Below are 20,429 nucleotides of genomic sequence, written 5' to 3'. Positions count from 1 at the left end.
TTTTTTTAGCGCGCACAAAAGTATATGTTAAAAAAATGATTTGCGCGGCACGGCGAAGCCGCAGCCGGTATGAATGCACCTTTATGTCTTATTTTACGTAGCCAGCCGAATTTTCCATGGAAGCTTCGTTTAAAAATACTGTCGAAACTGGTACTCTGAATAAGCTGTGGTTACACTAAATGACGTCACCGCCTCCGCTTTAACATGTAGATCGATAAATATGTACCGTATGATCGAGAAATTCGGCGTCGAGTTGGTTTCGAAATGATAATCGGTGACATTCACCTATATGCGATGTTCATTTCCAAGCCAATTCTTCGATTGTATCATACCTCTATCTATATAAATCGAAATTATTCACGTTGATACACACTACATAATCTTTAAATACGTTTTGATTTTTTTCACAACACTAATATTCTTGTTTATATATTAACTAGTTATTCAGTGCGACTTAGTTCTGGGAGTTCACTGATAGATGGCTACGAGAATTGCATCGCGGGAATTTCTAATTAAGTGAGACAATCGCAAGAACGATAAACTAAAAAGAATTATTAACCTAATAAGTTTACCGTTCTTGCGATTGTCCCACTTAATTAGAAATTCAAATTTTTGAAAGACCCGCGCTGCAGTCTTGTAGCCATCTATCAGTGAACTCCCAGAACTAACTCACGTTGAATAACTAGTTAATATATAAACAAGGCTAATATGTTTTTGTGTTAATTTTAAAATTGTGTTATTCTATAAAGTACTCACAACTGAATAACATGTACTAAATGACAGCGTGGTGCTGAAACATTGGTGCTATTCTAATATTTTAATACGTCATTCTTTACTTGAAGCAGGATAGAGTTTTCATAGGTATGTAGTCTTTATCATCCCCCGTGTCGGCAAACCTGCAAGAGGCGAAAGGTTTGTGGAAATTATATTTAATTATATTTTAAAAACAAACGCATGCCTTAACAGAAACAAGAAGCAAATTTAAAACATGTTTATAGAATTTTTATTGTCAGATTATATTTTCTTAAATATTTTATTTTTTAATTACGTCATCATATATGTAATTCAAATATAACACCAATAGGGGGACTATTATAGGAGTAAAATAAAACAAGCAAATATTGAAGAAAAATTTATTAACTGTTGCACAATATTCGTACAATACCTTTTTTGTTCCTCACAGCCCAGTAAACATTTTCAAAAAGCAAAGTTTTAAATCAAATAATCTTAATTACGTTTAATATTCATTTTCATTATATCGCCATCAATCAAATCAAATTTATAGTAAGTTAAAATTGTGAATAACTAATTCGGAAGGATTTTATTATTAACCACACACAAATACCTAAAGACTCATATACGTATCGGCACACTAATATTTTATTTTTGGTATATTATATTTTATAATTCAGGGTACAAAATAAAGAGTAGCATAAACTAGGTATTTTGATTTTGAGTATGTGGCGATCAGTGAAATTATGAAGCGATCATTTCCGTTACCGTCGAGAAAAGGAGAAGGCCTGATGCCTTAACTCCTGACGTCATCTAAAGAAGGCGATTGACGGAACTCTACACACATTTGGACATTCCAAATTTAATCGTTGATGGCACTGTAATTTTTATAAATAATTGACCAGAAATATTAAAAAATAAATATTATATATGTTTCAACACAAAATAACCATTAATATTCTATTAAAAAAACAGATCTGTGTGTCAAATTCTTAAGTCACTGGCTATGTGACCTTCTTTTTCTCGATGGTAACGCCTATAGCCAGCTTATTTTTTTAATAGTTTTACATTTTTAATCAATTACTAGTACGTATTTAAAACTATATTTTTTATCTTTAAAAATACTTTAATTTTCTTTTTTTCCCAAGAAAATTACATAAAGATAACATAAGACGAACAAAAAAAAATTAGTTCCAAAAGAATAAGTTTTTAAGTGGTCAAGTATTTAGATCAATCTCCATGATATTTTATTGTAGATTGATAAACATATTTACAGCTTTCTAAGCTAAGAAAAGGTAACAGTCAATGACAAATTTGCTTTAAATAAACATTTTCGGGTTTGTTGACTAAATTTCTTAAAATCTGAAAACAAAACGTTAAAAATTATGACAAGCGATTACAATTGATATAATTAGACAATAAACTGGTTATGAATAAATGACATGTAAATGACAACTTATAAGTGTACGCCTTCAAATGATTTTTTATACAGGGTTGACAACGATCGGCTTTAGATCGCAATTTCTGTATGAAGGGAGAGTGCAGTGAATTTGTCCAATACAATCAAGTGTATTGAACAAAGAGAGAAGAGCATAAATATCCCTAAACGAATGAACTAATGCGTGAAATTAGTTGACTATGAACTGTCGTGTTCTTACTCTCTCCGACTTAATAAAATCTCTAGCAATTCACTCTCAGACATGTACTCGTAAATACCAAGATTCTCTCTTTCCGATTCTGTATATTTGCTAAAACAAACATGACGAATTTATGCTTGTATTTACTGACAGTTCAACTACACAAACATATTTATATTAAAACGTTGTAAAGACTCTTTATTTCTTGTTCAGTTCAGTGTAATGTTATTTTAAAGGGTTCATTGACCCGTCTAATAAAAAAATGGCGCCAAGACTACAGAAACCTAAAATTCACTAAACCCTGTTATGTTTACAGTCTTTATTTTGTACCCATGCGTTCTACTAATCCGGATACTTATTAAAAAAAAATAAAGATTTGGGAGATATATTATTAAGCAACATAACAAGTACACATGTATGGGGACTTTTTAGGATAAATTAGTTACTAAATATCCGGATTAAAAAGACTACACTGTTCAAAATTGAGATAGATAAATAAAACTCAAATCACTAATTCTTAATTCATAAATAAATTGTCACCATACAGGGAATAATAGAAAATATATATTTAAACGTAGTTGAAGACAAAATTAGATGAATTGCAAGACGAAAAGACATAATAGTCTGAAATATCTTTAAACGGTTTGTCAGAGAGCTTTTTTTAATGTATAAAGTATGGAGACAATTTTATAAAAACTAATACTAAAAACTGATATAAAGGGGGGCAATAACTACAATAATAATATTGTTAGTAATAATTTTATCATTAAATTCAATGGCGGCAGGTAGAATTAGAAAATGTGAAGGCACATTGCCAAAATTAAACTAGCGATTTGACAACAATGCATTTTCTCTTCAGAATAATTGTAGTGAAAATGCTTGTTTTGGTTTAACAATAATATAACAATATGCCCTCACAAATTTTTATAGCACCAGTCTCGTCACTGAAATTCTGAAATCAATCTGATTATTTATAATAGTAACGCAGAGCAAACTTCTAAGCAAATATATTTACTTATAGCCATAAATAGAAGGACTTCTAATTAATACCTAGTTTAGCTTTAGTTAAGAAATAACTGTATTCCTGGAGAATAAGTAATTTTATTCTACTTATCATGTTAATGTTGTTGATAGAAATATAGTATTATAAATTTAATTCTCATAGTATATTAAAATATTATTTTTGGGATTCTACTTCCTTTAACATAAGTATCTAGATCTCTAAATGTCATTATAGGCAGATAGTTACTTAAGAAATATATTATAATGACCTAACAAAAATATGTTAAACTTTATATAAGAGAAATAAAAGTAAAGGTTTTATTAATTTATTTATTAAAACTGTCTAAACCAAACCAACTATAAAAACTGAATAATTTCTCAAAGTTACAAAACAACACAAGAAGCATATATGGATAAACTTAACATCACATATCCCCCTATCAGTTCAGAGCAATTTTAAACAAAATATTAAAGTTTTAGTTTATGCCCATTAACTAATAAAGCTTTGTTAACAAAAAAAAACTAATAGAATTAATATGAAAATATAAGAGTATCTTATTTAAAACAAAGACGTAAATAAACATATTTCCAGGTAATATGTTGAATTATTGAAGTTGATATTCCTTAACAGGTATGAAGAAATTGGAGGTACATATATTAAAAATCAAAATCAAGAAAACAATCCAAATTTCCTTTTGTTTAAAACAGCTCTGCTTATAAACATAGTCTATTTTAGACTCACATAGAAAGGTAACCGCTTGCGTTCCAGCGTTTTCTTCCATACAAGTAGGCTCCCAAAACCAGGATAACCAAAACTGCTAAGACACATCCGACCACAATTGGCACGACATCAGGAGTGTTGACACCAGAACAATCCCATGCTGCAAAGAAAAAAGGATATATTAAATGAATACAAATAGCCAGGATTATTAGAAATAAGCAAAACTGCGATTCTCCAACTGCAATTGAAACTGTGATTGCGATTTTAATATTTAAATATTGTAATAGGCATTCTATTCAGAGCGTCATTTTCTATCGAATAAAGGAAAAAATACCGAGGGTACCATCACAGAATATCTAGGTACGCAACAGAAGCCTCGTTACACGTATAAAATCGTACGTATCAAAAGGAGACAGGCTTTTAAAGCTACTTTTAAAGCCTGTCTCCAAATCAGATATTTTGATGCGGGAGTTTCGCTACTACATAATAGAGGGCGAAAAATTTAAAAGAAAACAGTTTTCTACAAACGAAATTTAAAAGAATTTTATGCAGTGTTGCTATTGTGTAATTCATATTGTAATACTTCCTTATAAAGCCTACCTTCAAATTTGCTACAACATATTAAAATAGATCAGAGCTCTTTTTTCAAACGTTTAGTTAACTTGCCATGTTAGTTGGAGTTAAATCTTACGAACTGAATTACAATCACTTTGTGACGTTTGATTGTAATTGAATTTCCTGACGTTCGATTGGACTTATACTTGGTATAGTAAGTATCTTCGGTGACATTGTAATATGATGGTACTATGATGCATATAAAGTGGTAGCTTAAGTACCATATTACGATACCACTTCCTGACGTTCGATTGGGCTCATATTTGAATATGATTATACTTACGTATTTTTGCTAATTTTGCAGAATTATGGTACCATGAAGTACATCAAGAGGTACCATAATGTAGTACCATATTACGATACCATTTCCTGGCGTTCGATTGGTCTTAAACTTTGTATACTACGTGTGTTCGGTGACATTGTAATATGATGGTACTTTGATGCATATAAAGTGGTACCTTCTATAGTATCATATTATGATACCACTTCCTGACGTTCGATTGGGCTGATATTTGATTATACTTGCGTATTTTTGATGACATTGCAATATTATGGTACCATGAAGTACATCAAGAGGTACCATAATGTAGTACCATATTACGATACCATTTCCTGGCGTTCGATTGGTCTTAAACTTTGTATACTACGTGTGTTCGATAACATTGTAATATGATGATACTTTGATGCATATAAAGTGGTACCTTCTATAGTACCATATTATGATACCACTTCCTGACGTTCGATTGGGCTGATATTTGATTATACTTGCGTATTTTTTATGACATTGTAATATTATGGTACCATGAAGCATATCAAGAGGTACCATAATGTAGTACCATATTACGAGACCATTTCCTGGCGTTCGATTGGGCTTAAACTTGGTATACAACGTATCTTCGATGACATTGTAATATGATGGTACTATGATGCATATAAAGTGGTACCTACCTATAGTACCATATTACGATACCATTTCCTGGCGTTCGATTGTGCTTAAATTTGGTATACTACGGATCTTCGGTGACATTGCAATATTATGAAGCATATCAAGTGGTACCATAATATAGTACAATATTATGATATCATTTCCTGGAGTTCGATTGGGCCAAAATTTGGTATACTTGCGTTTCTTTATAAAAATTTGTTTAATTAATAATTTTAATTTATTTTACAAATTTTAATTTATTGTACGATGTCGTGACAGCAACTTTTATGCCGAACTAATATATTATTAATTGTACCTGTGTCACTTTTTAAAATCTACCTAGGTCTATATAAATAACGTGGCAAACAGAAGAAATCTGTTATTATAGTATTTTTTAGTGAATTAATATTTTTTATACTGCATTTAATAAATTATTTCCATTATTATTAAACGTATATTTCATTACTAACGTTTCAGCATCAATAAATATCACTATCCATCGCCCTGTATATTATTAATTTTAAAGATAATTAAATTTATTTTCTTAGTTAACATAATAAAGTAGTGTACATAATAATATATTAAAAATGTATTTTGTGAGCATATGTTTTCTAATAATATACTTAAACTTAAAACTATTTTAAAAGCCAAACGAATAATTAATATAAGCGTATCTGACAAGAAATGAAGAATAGAAAGAAATTATTATACACCAGAAAAAGAATAGGATGCCAATTAATGTCTTTTTGAATCTGGCAACTGTGCATATTTAGCTGAGCTTCAAGGCCGTCGACGTGCCGTCGATCCAAAACCAAAAATTGAAAATTTCCAATTATATTCTGACTATGATATTGTCGCGCCATCTAGTATTTTATTTGTGCAATTTTAGCTCTTTCATTTGAGTATTTTTCTGTTGCGTAGTTGGATATTCTGTGGTACCATTTAAAAATCATGTAGTAATTTCCGGGCAAACAGGAAGTGATAGAAACGAATTCAATACGTCAATCAATACTAATTTATATGCTTACATACCAAATCTCGTTTTTTTATCAGAAAAAAAAGTTATAGAGGCGAACCACTTTTGAGAAACACCCTGTATATTATGATCTTGGCTCTAGAAAATAATACTTCCTCTAAAAATAAAAAAATTCAGTCGCCATTTAACTATAAAATTCTAAAAAATAACTTTAAATTAAAACTACTACAAAATTGCATTCGCAACAAAATCGCAAATCGCAACTATAGTAATATTGGTTGCCTAAATTGGAACTCGCAAGTAGAAGAAATCACAAATCGCAGTAAAAAATCATTGAATCGCAGTTTGCGATTCGTTGCTTATCTCTAGTTGTTATGTTTTAAACATTTCGCTTAAAAGCAAGTGCTTTAAACTAGAGTTGGGTTAAAACATGAAATCGCATTTACAGGTGTACCGCGACCGTGATTTTTTATTCCCCGTGAAATTAGCCTTTGAACGTGAATTATCCCGTTAACGTTAATTTTTATGTTAGGGTTATGCTGTTGTCATAATTTCGCAGTAAACCTGTCCGTGATATAATAGCTTACTTATTATGGGTTATTCTTATTACCGATTCTGTAATAATTCGGTAATGAGATAAACCAGAACTATCTATACAGGGTGTCAAAAAATAGTGTATCTAACTTTGGTGCGTGAATATACAGATAAAACTAAAATAAAAAGTTCCTATGAACATATGCCCTAAAATGCTTCCCGAAGAAGTTACAGCCCTCGAAAAGTTAAATAATAATATATTTTGTTTATTTTTAAGAACGTTGGTAAACCGTTTTTCTTGAAATTTGGTACTCTTACACACATTTTAATGCCAAAGCGAATGGCGATAGTGTAAAATTCTGGCCCTGAAACAGTACTTTCCATTAGGGCAGAAAGTTCTTCTGGTGGTACTTCTTTTATCCTTATAGATACAGTAATTTCAACAAACGAAAATTAAAGCTATAGACTTTTTTATGTAAAAAAGTGCTCTTCGTTTAGTTCGAAATGGTGAACAGTTTTCAAGATATTTGCGTTTAAGGGTTCCGATGCATTGATTTTAGTATTAGCGAAATCAGGAGATTAATTTATTTAAAATTTCTTTTCATTTTATCATTTCACTAATATTACAGTTGGGGTTTGGAACCTTTGGTGTTACACAGCAAAATAAAACACTAACACCAAAACACTTTTACTTTTACACTGGACGCGCTTTTCGCTAACCATGTTAGCATCATCTGCAAATAATCAAGACTTTCAGATCATTGGTGCAAAAATGATGAAACGCAAATATCTTGATTGAATGATTGACTTTCATTGACTTCAGTCTTGATCATTGATAGCGAAACGCGCATCCAGTGTAAAAGTAAAAGTGTCTTGGTGTATTGTGGTGATTTAGTGTTTTATTTCACTAATACTAAAATTCTAATTTTAAGTAATACTACATCGTAATCTTTAAACGCAAATATGTTGAAATTTGTTTACTAGTTCGAACTAAACGAAGAGCACCTTTTTTACGTAAATAAGTATTAGCTTTTTATGGAATTTGTTGAAATTACTGTATGTATAAGGATAAAAGAAGTACCACTAGTAGTACTCTCTATTCTAATGGAAAGTACCCTAACACTCATTCGCTTTGGCATTAAAATGTATGTAAGAGTACCAAATTTCAGGAAAACACAGAGTTAGATACACTCTTTTTTTGACACCCTGTATATTACAGTTGAGGGTTGGAATCTTTGGTGTTACACAGCAAAACAAAACACTAAATCACCACAATACACCAAAACACTTTTACGTTTACACTGGACGCGCATTTCGCTAACCATGTTAGCATCATCAGCGGATGATTATAAACTGAGTTTGTGTGGTATATGATATGATATAATCATCTGCTGATGATGCTCAACATGGTTAGCGAAACGCGCGTCCAGTGTAAACGTAAAAGTGTTTTGGTGTATTGTGGTGATTTAGTGCTTTATTTTACCCTGTATATTGATATTTTTGAAACCACTATCGAGTTATCGATATATCGGGAAAATCTATCTCCAATCGTAAATATCAATATAAAAGTGGTCTTATGAAATTTTAAGGAAAACTCAAAATATAATATTCCTTTAATTTTCTTTGAATAATTTTTTTATAAGTATAACAATTGTTATACATATAATTTTTTTTGAAACATAAATATTAGTTGAAATTTTCAACTAATATTCAGGTTTTAAAAATTAAATTAAATTATACCCACAAAAATAAATTTTCATATATAACTATCGATATATCAATATATCGATAGCTATTAATAACCGATACTTATAGAAATGCTTCAATACATTGATAGGTGACGATATATCGATAACTATCGATAGTTATCGAAGTATCGGAAAAAACCATCCCTAGTTAGCACATGTTACTCTAGAACTATTTAAATAAATTTGAACTGCTCGTAAGCCTATGAATTTTAATTTGGACTTCAAAATATTTTATTTTATAGTTTTAGATAAGTTTTATTAGGTATTTGTTCTCTTGGTCTCCTATTAGTTTGCCGTTTAATGGTTAAAAATAATAAAGGAATCGATTATGATTCATACTTACATTATGACGAACATACTTTTGATAAAGGCACATTATTTTGTGGTACTTTGTAAACAACGTATAAATTATAGGGATTAAATACAAATAAAATTTTAGTAATTTTTTTAAGAAGAAAAAATATATTTAGTAGAGTTATTACTCATTTAATTATTAGTAATTTCTTAGTGTTTTGATTTAGTTTAATAATTATGCATTAATCATTACCCTTTGTGTTCAACAATATCAGATTATATGCATAATATTTTCTTTTATTTCATAGGATTTAAAGCATAAGATTACGAAAACTTATTAAATATGAATTAAATATCATTTTAAGCAAAACAAACAAAAGCGCAAATTAGGTAAAGTATTTCTAAGAGATTATTTTATTTATATACAATTATCAATTACATGTACTAATTGGATAAAAATTCAATGACACATTGTTATTATAAAACCAGGCTTCCGTAATCAACAATTTGTGGAGATCCAACTATTCAGACTGACTTATCAATATCAAATATTTATTATTGATTTTAAACGGGAAATGCAAACAGTTCGTTTTCATATTTAAGACTTAACATAAATACATGATAAATAGTAAAGAAGATAGTTTCTTTGTGAAACATCGTTGAAATATTATTATTAATAAAACACGCTTTTAGATGTGTCTTTAGATTTTTTTCTTTTTTTCTAAGGAAGTTCCCATTAAACTTCTCTACATACTGATCTGGTCATCAAAACTGTGTGGTCTGGATTTTAACATATAAGGCAGTGATACAGACAGATTAAATGAAAAATCAAATGTATTAAAAAGAGATAAAAGTTAGGTTGATACATTTCTTTTATGCAGTATTGCCGGATTCTGCATCAAAATTTTAAACCGCATAAGTAGGTGTTTACGAAAAACGAAAAATATTGCATCTAGGGTTGGAACTTTATTTTTCACAATTAGTTACTCATTTTTCTACGACTATAACAGATTCTCAAACAACTGTCTAACAGAAATGAGCATTATTGAAAAGTTTAGATATATTATCTTCATTTATTATTTTATTTCTCGTACAAACCGGCAATACTGTATGCCGCTTTTTATTTTGTCTCTCTGTCTGTCAATTGGTCGTATATATTTATTTCTGTTGTATACATTTTAATGTATACTGTACTTTAGTACAGACCACGTAAATAAAGTGACCAGGGCTAGTGTATGTTTCTGGTCGTTAGGCCTTTTTCAAGAGTTTCTTAAAACTAACCGCCTAACTAAAGTTTACTGATTTCTATCCTAACTAACGAAATATATTTGCTATGGGGATGGGTTTAAGCAGTTTAAAACAGGAGAAATAAAAGATAATTTCAAAACTCTTGTTGGTCGTTTATTATCGACCTTTTTACTCATTTTAATATTTCTAATTGTTCGAGGTAATTTAAGCGTCTGCCTTTTGATTCTCTATGTAGTAATTTAACTGAATTTACATTATTGTATAATAAAGTCACACAGTTAATATAAACGACTAACAAGTATTTTTAAACACATTTTTTATTGCCCCTGTTGGAAATAAACTTTTTAAACCCACCCCACAGCAAATATATTTATTAATAATAGCTTTATTTTCAAATTTGTTATAAAAATTAACAAATGAAATTACGTCACAAAGAAAACAAAAATACATTTATACAAAACTTATACATTTACCCAAAATAATCATTAAAACAATACGGTTCCGTTTCAGTTAACAATTTTTTAGTTTCTTTTTTAAATATTTTTAAACTTTCAATTTTTCTTAATTTTAGAGGGAGCTTGTTAAAATACTTAATACACATATACTCAGGATTCCTTTCAGTTACTTGAAGGCGATGTATGGGATATAAAAGATAGTCCGCTCTTGTGGTATATTGGTCTTTATTTGGCGCTTGAAATAAACCTTTGTTTTGATATACAAATATTAGACATTCGTATACATATAATGCATAGACTGTCATAATCCCCAGTTGTCTGAAAATAGATCGGCACGATTGATTATACTCCATTTTCTGTATTATTCTTATAACCCGTTTTTGTGCAACAAATATATTTGCCATGTTTTTATCACGGCCCCAGAATATATACAAAAAACTGTAGTTAGGCGGTTAGATTTAAGAAACTTTTGAAAAAGGCCCATCAAGCCTAAACATACACATATGTAGAGATAAAGTTATTCCAACTAAACTTGAAACATCTAAGACTGTTTTATTAAAAAAATAATATAAATAATTTTTGTTATTTACTCTCTAAAACAAGGCCATCTGATTAAATAGAGATAGACTATGAACTGCAATAAATAAAAAAATCAATATCTTCGAGTAATAAGTATTTACAAAAACTTCAACATTCCTTAGTCAGATCTTATAATAAACTGCAAAATTTTTATCTAATACAAGCAGATTGTAGAATGCTCGGGAATTTATTTTTGGAAAATTTTCATCGAAAATGAATGAGAATAAATGAACAGAAACGAGAAAATGTCAGTAATTTATAATTACGCCAAAATTAGATTAGAAGATTAATCACACAAACTTTTTTAATTTTATTCTCATTAGTACAACAGCTCTTAGTATTCTCAAGAAAAAAGAAAAAAATTGAGAACAAATAGGTAATCGGAACGTTGTCCTTAATAGTATACTGGGGAATCCCCGAACTCCTAATTTCGGCTAGAGGTACAAAAAAAAACAGGTCGCAATTTTCTCGTTATCACATTGTCGTTTAAATACTATAAAATGAAAATACTATTTTTGTACAAAGCTTATGCTATTCAGACTCAAAAATTAAGAACCGCTAAAAAAATGTAAAAATGTTTTCAGGGAACGTTCTCGTTTGTGCTGATCCGTGCTCTTATAAGGGAATGTTCTCGCACAATGGTCTTGAACGTTCACGAACATTCCCTTGTCAGTGGAAACATTCTCTGTATTACAACACTACATAGAAGGTGGCTTTTGAAAGAGGTCAAATTATAGAAAAGTTGAACAATTTGGTGACCAAAAAGATGCCGTTTTGCAAATTAAAAATATCCAAATAGTTCCGAAGAGACTCGAAAGAAACTGAAAAATTGTAAAATTATTTTTAATTTTTCCTGTATTGATTCAAAGAGATATTTTAAAATAAATGATACTTCATCAACTGACTCAAACTTACAACTCACTGGCCAACAAAAATGTGTTGTATACTGTTTTATTAGGAGTAAAAACGATACTTTTTGTGGCGAGACTGTACATTTGACATTGCAGGCAATGCACAAAAAGGATTTTTCTCCAAATAGAACATGCTATTTTTTTTTCAAACGTCACAAATCATTTTTAAACAATTTCCAGTGTTGCAAATAGTATAACAAGATTTAAATGTAATACCTAGTAAGTAATTCTATGTCCAGAAACTACGGTTACACTCGTTTAATTTGACACTTTATGTAAGTTTAATTTGATTTAATATATTTTCGGACGTTCGAAAGTTCTTTACTTTTATGCCTAGGCGTTAAAATGACTTTTTTATGTTGTCAATCACGTTGCAAAAATTAATACTTTTGTGATGTTTGAAAAAAAGAATTTTGTTGTTGTTACCTAATAAATACGAAAATGGTGCAATTTTTAAAACTCCTACAAACCATAGAAAAAACTTAGAAAATGGAACTTACCTGTATTAAATTCCTGTTTGCTAGAGTTTGTAAAAGCTTGGTATTGGAGATGGCTAAGATGTAGCTGGGCAGCTTTAGTAGTAGAGTTGTTTAATACAGCTAGATCCAAAGTCTGCACTTTATCACATTTGTAGGATTCAGAGACGCGAGCCGGAAAAGCAGTTTTGTTGTAAATGTATAAATCACTTCCTACAAAAAAAACTACACTTACTAATAGAATTATACCTCAATCGTGCAACATTCAATATACACAACAAAAATATTTTGTTTTCTCACATTTAATTTTTATTAACTAAAAATTTGCTTAATTTTAATAAGTACTTTAAAAAGCCCCAAACAAGTTTATCTCTAAAATAAAATGGGGAAACTTTTTTTTATCATGATTTAACATTTATTTCTATTTTTAGAATGGCAATGTAATATTCACATAAGGTAGATTTTTCCACTGGGTATAGGCTTGGTGCATTCTCCGCCGGTGCTGCTACCATCGGAGAATATCTTAAAAAAACTAGCATAATATACGGGTTTAAATAGCGAGTATATGAAAAATATATCATTTAATTTTTCTAAAAGTGTTAGGGAGTATAATTTGTGAAAATTTTAAAAATAAAAATAAAAAAATTGGTCAAGTGCGAGTCGGACTCGCGCACTTGACCAATACTTCCGTACCATTCATTATCTATACAACATTAGACACTATATTATTATAAACTTTTTTTTCCGATTTAGCTGAAATTTTGAATGCGCGTATAAGTAATTTAAAAAAAAATGAAGAAACACATTACTAAAAATTGTATTAATCAATAATAAATATGTAAAAATTAAAAAAAAAAACGATTAAACAAAAGTCGCCTTGACTAGGATACGAACCTGCCTTACTACGTCATAGCAGCGTAAAGTCCTAAAGCTTTAACTACACGGACTTGAAAGATTCTATGTAAAATTCTTACTTAAAAGATAATGTTTAGTAAAGGTACATTTTTATTTATGAACATTTATTTAATTCTGTTTTTAGTATTTGTTCTTATAGCGGCAACATAGATACATTATCTGTGAAAATTTCAACTGTCTAGCTGTCTAGCTATAACGGTTCATAAGATAGACCTTTGTGACAGACGGACGGACGGACAGCGAAGTCTTAGTAATAGGGTTCCCGTTTTTACCCTTTGGGTACGGAACCCTAAAAAGTAAATATTTCGATATCTTCAGAAGGTCTAACTTGTGTTATAATTTATTATTCCAGTTAAAAAACTTTTTAGATGAGTTCAACTACGGTAGCCAGCATAGTTTTAATCACCGGTTTGGCTAGTGAGGCATAATTGGGGCTATTTCGGCTGTAACGAAATGTTTTAAAGGTACATAATTATAATTTTAGAAGATGTTCATAAAACATTACGTTGATTAAAAAAAGTATACCGTTAATATTGAAAATTGTATTTTATCCTCTCATAGTATATGTGTATTTAATTTTTTGATTATGTAACGAGCACTTTGTTTACTCACTTGTTCCCTCCAATCCAACTACTTGAATTCATTTTTGCTTTTGATCAAATCGGTGTGAGAAACTATGAAGCTATGAAATGTTGTTTCGAGAGAGTTGAATACCCGGGAAAGTTGAGTTATTGAATGTTACTGCGCCCAACAACGCCCTAATTACACTCTCTTTTACACGTTTTAACATTTTTTCGGCAATTTTATTAACATTAGAAATTGTCACAACACAACACGACGCGACGCCTAGTTCGAACTTTTTTTCACTTAGTTTTTTTTAGTTTTATTTATGGTTATGGTTTTATAGTTTCAATAACTACACTAGCAAAAAACCAAAATACTTAAATATTATAACAAAACCACGATTTCAATATTATTTTAATGCGGTCAACATGACGGCGCGGCGGCGTGAACTATATACTGATAATTCGTTGAAGCGCTGCGGTCGGAATTTGTTAAAATCAACTGAAATGCACCAAGCCTTATAGACTTGGTGCATTTTAACCGAGATTTAAAAGTTCTGCAAGCAACGCTCGGTATGGCAGAAATCAGAACTTTCCGGCTACTTTATTTCATGCGGTCCCGATTACCGTTCATGTTGATCCCATTGAAATAAAACTGAAATCATGGCTATATCATAATATTTAAGTATTTTGGTTTTTACTAGTGCAGTTATTTAAACTACAAACTTCCTAGGTACGAAATTTGTACGTCAACACGAAAAGGAGGGCGTAATTGCATTATTGCTGGGTGCACAGCTTCACAGCTTCCCAGCTTTATCACACCAATTTGATCAAAAGAAAACTGAATTCAGGCAGTTCGTCGAAACAAGTAAGTAAACAGAGTGCCCATTACATAATCAAAAAATTAAATAAGCATATACTGTGAAGATAAAATATAATTTAATCAATATTAATGGTATACTTCTTTTAATCAAGTAGTCCTTAATTTTTTATGAACTTCTATAAAAAATTAAAATATAAAATCTATAATAAAATTATAATACACACTAGACCTTCAAAAAGATATTCTACTCTATTCTTTTTATTTTATTTTTTTAGAATTTTCTCCAACTGCACTTACTAATGTTCCCAAATTACAACACATTTTTCTTATACTCGCTATTTAAGCTCGTGTATTTGTATAACTCGATTGTTTACGGGATTCTCCGAGGGTGGCAGCACCGGTGAAAAATGCACCAAGCTTATACTAAACTATATTCATATTATATTTATGTAATAAAAGACTACTTACCAACTGTTACATAAATTATATTAAAATCATATTTCTTAGCTTTAGTTTCTTCAAAATGAAATTCAATACTGTTAGTTCCCCAGGAAATTTGTAGCTTTCCAGAATCAGGTGAACAGCTTCCAAAAGTAATTGGCAATAAAGGAACGTCAAGCTAAAAAACACAATATTTATTATATAACATCGAAAATACAACTAAATAATACAAATAATGATCGTAAGATATTTTAATTTCTCATTAAATTTTAAATAGAAAAAATATTGAAAATTACCTTTGTAGAATTTGTTGTGTTGGTTCCTGATACCTCAATTTCAAGTGAAACATTCATCAACAGACAATAATTTGAAGAGTTTGAATAAGATATTTTAAATGTATTAACGGGTGGCCCAACGGGAGGTTGGGGGGTTGTGGTCGGAGCAGGAGCCGGAGTTGTAGATGTTGAAGTTGTAGATGTGGAAGTTGTAGAAGCAGGAGTAGTACTTGTGGTTGTAGTTTTAGTAGTTGGAGTTGTAGGTTTGGATGTCGAAATGGTAGTTGTTTTAGGAGTGGTTACAGTTGTTGTAGGTTTGCTTGTTGAATTTGTAACTGGTTTAATTGGCCCTGTTGGTCCTGGTGGAGGCGCATGAGAAACTTGCGCTAAAAGAAAATAAGTTATACTATCAGCACTGATTAATAACACATAAGCAGCTCTTTTCCCTTTCCAATCATTATTTTATCTATTATTACTCTTTTAGTGGATTCCGTGTGGATAATTTAAAGTATTATTTATTTAACAAAGTTTATTTACACTAAAGAACATAACAGGAAACTATTTTACACTTAAAACTAATTAATAAACTTATTTACAAATATTTATATGACAAATTTATTTTGAATTTAACGTGAATATCTCCGCCGATATCTGCTTTGGGTTGTAACAGCAAACGAGGATATCGATTCCCATAAATCTAAACAGGACTTCAATCATCTTCCAGATTGTACGCCAACTCAAAACATCGAGTCCACGCGCCAGCTTCGGAATGGCTAACCGTGTAATGTTGTTGTTAGCGGGGCTTCTCTCATCAGTCAGGGTCTTCCATAGATTGAGATAGATCGGCTTACTCGTTGATCATTCCTTGGTAACCAGGTAGATGTGTGCTTGACCATGCGCATTGTCGGTTAGCCTCAAGACGTTTCCAATCTCTGAATCGTATCGGAGTTGCTCCCCTACACGCCCAAACTTTTCTTTGAACGTCGCGGCTTGGAGTTTCTTTGAACGTCGCGTCTAGACATTCGCAAATCTCGGGCCACACAGTAAACGAGCAAATAAGGTATGCGAGGTACAGAAAAGAGGTCTCGTCTTTGGTTACACCATAGCAAGTTTACTCACTGTTGTTATATCGGCCCATAGGACATCTCAGAATCAGGGGAATCAAAGCTGCAGGTTCTCACGGTCCTAGCACAATCTTCTATTTCGTTTTGGTAGGGACTCAAATAATTGAAATGGGTTATCATCGGTTTCCCTTTCAGCAAATTTCTGATTGGACGTCAATAATCTTATCAATAAATACAAAAACCAAAGCAATAAGACAAACCAGGTCTCTTTGGGATTAATGGACGCCTTTTTTAAATCCTACCAATGACTTCGTATGGCTTTTTCCACGAGGACTGTGGCACAGAATATCTAGCTACGCAACAGAAAAATACTCGCAATGAAAGAGCTAAAATTGCACAAATAAAATACTAGATGGCGCGACAATATCATAATTAGAATATAATTAGAAATTTTCAACTTTCGGTTTTGGATCGACGTAGATTGACGGCACGTCGACGGCCTTAAAGCTCGGCTAAATATGCACAGTTGCCCGATTCAAACAGACTTTAATTGGCATCCCATTCTTTTTCTGGTGTATAATAATTTCTTTCTATTCTTCGTTTCTTGTCAGATACACTTATATTAATTATTCATTTGGCTTTTAAAATAGTTTTAAGTTTTTAAGTATATTATTAGAAAACATATGCTCACAGAATACATCTTTATTATATATGTACACTACTTTATTATGTTAACTAAGAAAATAACTTTAATTACCTTTAAAATTAATATTATACAGGGCGATTGATAGTGATAATTATTAATGCTAAAACGTTAGTCATGAAATATACGTTTAATAATAAGGGAAATAATTTATTAAAATGCAGTATAAAAAATGTTAATTGACTAAAAAAATACTATAATAACAAATTTCTCCTGTTTGCCACGTTTATATAGACCTAGGTAGATTTTAAAAAGTGACACAGGTACAATTAATAATATATTAGTTCGGCCATAACCAACATGACATACAGGCCAGAGACATCGATTTTTGACGTCACCGCACTAGTCCGGCTTTTGTATTGTGCCATATGGTACTGCATATAGTTTTTGCATAAATAATAGTATTTATTGAATAATGAAATATTTGCCAGATATAAATATGAAAAATATTATACAGAAAGGTATTAAAAAATAACATTAACTTTTTATCGCGTTAAAGTAATTGAATAGCATTAAAATTTAGATCTAAAGCACGAATATTAATATGAAATAAACTACAGCATAATATGAACAAAATAAAATCTAGATAATAAAAAGCGCGTCCTAAAATTGCGTTAGCGAGTATTTAGCAACTCGTAATAATATACCTGTGATAAAAAGTTTCCAAATATTAAAAAAATTGAAAACTATACGTTTATCGACAAGTTAAGAAAATGTATTGTATATGATAACGCCAGAATACATTTAAAAGTTTAATTAAAAATAATTGTAAAGATTTGCCTAACATATTTAAAAAATGTAGATATCAGATAGAATTAACTATTAACATTAAGTAATTTGTAGTTCGATGTTTATCAAGTAACCAACTCCATAAATCGTAAATAAAAAGATAAAGATATCATTTTTTTTATATAAAATACTGAAATAAAGTATTCATTAATTTGAAGTTTAACTTATTTAGAAAAATGGTTTTATTTTAACGAAAATAATAGGTTATGTCTTTTAGAAAACTTGAGTTTAAAAAACGAACTTTTGTTTAATAATAATTGTGCCTCTATTACTGAACGTTTGGAATTAAAAAAGAAATTAAAAATAAATACAGACGATTTGCTTTCCGCAGTAACCATTCTAAAAAAAATTATTTAAAAATAAAAGATTCTTCTAACTTTCTTGAGAAAAGTACTGATGAAACATGACAATACATTTTTCAAAAATCAGAAGATTCCTTGCCGGAATTATTTAAACTATTGTCCGGCTACCTCTGCTTTTACGAAAGAATATTTTCTTTGATGAATCAAAAATGGCGAGAGGAAAGAAATAGGGCAAGTTTAAATTTTTGAACTTTTAATATATTTTAATTTAAATTTACCGTGGAATGGTTCCGTTTTTTGCAATGAAAACAGTTACTTCGGAATACAAATTTGGACAAATATCAGGTTTTACAAATAAGATTCCGGTATTACCAAGATTCCTCTAACCCCTTTTTAAAACGTACTATATGTATATTGACCCCGCGCACTATTTTTTTCTGTAATAATAGTAAAAATACCGTATGATCGTATAAAAACGGCGACAGCGATGGCTATGATATGAAGATCGCTGTCATTTTATATGTAAAATTATATGGGAAATGTCATCGATCGTCATTTCATAGCCATCGCTGACGCCGTTTTTATTTGATCATACGGTACTATATTTCATCCAAAAAAAGTTGCCAACCCTAGTTTAAACTGTGCTTTAATATATTGTGTTTTATGGTGTAACTGGCAACACCGATATATATACTGTATGATCCAAAACAAAAGGTGTCCAATTTTATATATAAAATGACAGCGATCTTCATTTAACAGCCATCGATGACGCCGTTTTTTTTCGTAATATAAATATCATAGGTACTAGGTACTGTATAATGCTTTTATCTCACAAAAGAAAAAATATCCTTTATAAAATTTTATTAAAACCAATTAGGCATCCACTTCATATTTCGGTAATTTCTTATCACTTGCAAATTACTTAATAGAAAGATAAAAATACCTATTTATTACTATTTCAGTTTATGTACTTTTTAAGTTTTATCTGGGATTTACCTAACTAGGTTCTGTGATTTAAAACGTCATAACCCCATATTCAAAATTTGCTTTACTTATTACAGCTAACAAATATTTATTCAACCAATATTTATTTCATCTTATAATCTTTTGTTAACGATAGTTTATGATAATGTTATAACCTTTGTTTAAAATGTGAAAAAGAATAATTTGAACAGAACCACATACTTCAAATTAAAAAAAAACAACTGCTGATAGTGCTGATTCATCATATAAATGGTGTTTATTTATGAGCAATAGGTTTTCCAACTTATTGCCCATAAAGCATTTGTTATTAGAAGAAGTATACATGAGTTTGTGATTTAGCAAAAACGCCTCCCATTTCTGGTCCACCACTTTTCATTTCCCAATATTATAAAAAGACCTACCTGCAACAATAACAAAACCGCATACCAAAACACCAACAAGTTTTAGGGACATCTTGAGCTGATCTATTCAATATAAACCAAACAATAAATGCCTAACTTATGCACTTTTTAACGAACTACAAATACTACAAGAAAAATGGTCGGTATTGTTAATGTTAATTATTATGATGTATCAAATCAACCACAATACACATACACAAGGAGAAGTGCGAGCGCCTTGCTAAATATTGGAAAGTGAAATTGACGTTTAAATTTGACACTGTTGACAAGTCTACTGCTACTAGCGCCCCCAATATCGCTTGTAGGAACTACGGAC

General features: G+C 30.3%; 1 protein-coding gene across 1 annotated transcript; it reads right to left on the bottom strand.

Moving 5' to 3' along the window:
• Positions 1-646: 646 nt before the first annotated feature.
• LOC115876846 (lysosome-associated membrane glycoprotein 2-like) lies at positions 647-20,349 on the bottom strand. Its single transcript, XM_030892845.1, has 6 exons — positions 20,114-20,349; positions 15,892-16,256; positions 15,623-15,773; positions 12,878-13,066; positions 4,114-4,252; positions 647-896 (listed from the first exon to the last, which is right to left on the bottom strand). The coding sequence occupies exons 1-6, from the start codon at positions 20,163-20,165 to the stop codon at positions 833-835; spliced, it is 960 nt and encodes a 319-aa protein (XP_030748705.1). The 5' UTR covers positions 20,166-20,349; the 3' UTR covers positions 647-832.
• Between the last annotated feature and the right edge of the window lie 80 nt (positions 20,350-20,429).

Source organism: Sitophilus oryzae, unplaced genomic scaffold (assembly GCF_002938485.1).
Source record: "Sitophilus oryzae breed Bouriz unplaced genomic scaffold, Soryzae_2.0 scaffold_1059_pilon_pilon, whole genome shotgun sequence".
NCBI lineage: Eukaryota > Metazoa > Arthropoda > Insecta > Coleoptera > Curculionidae > Sitophilus > Sitophilus oryzae.
The sequence above is the reverse complement of the archived record's forward strand: the minus strand, read 5'-3'. Positions and strand labels throughout refer to the sequence as shown.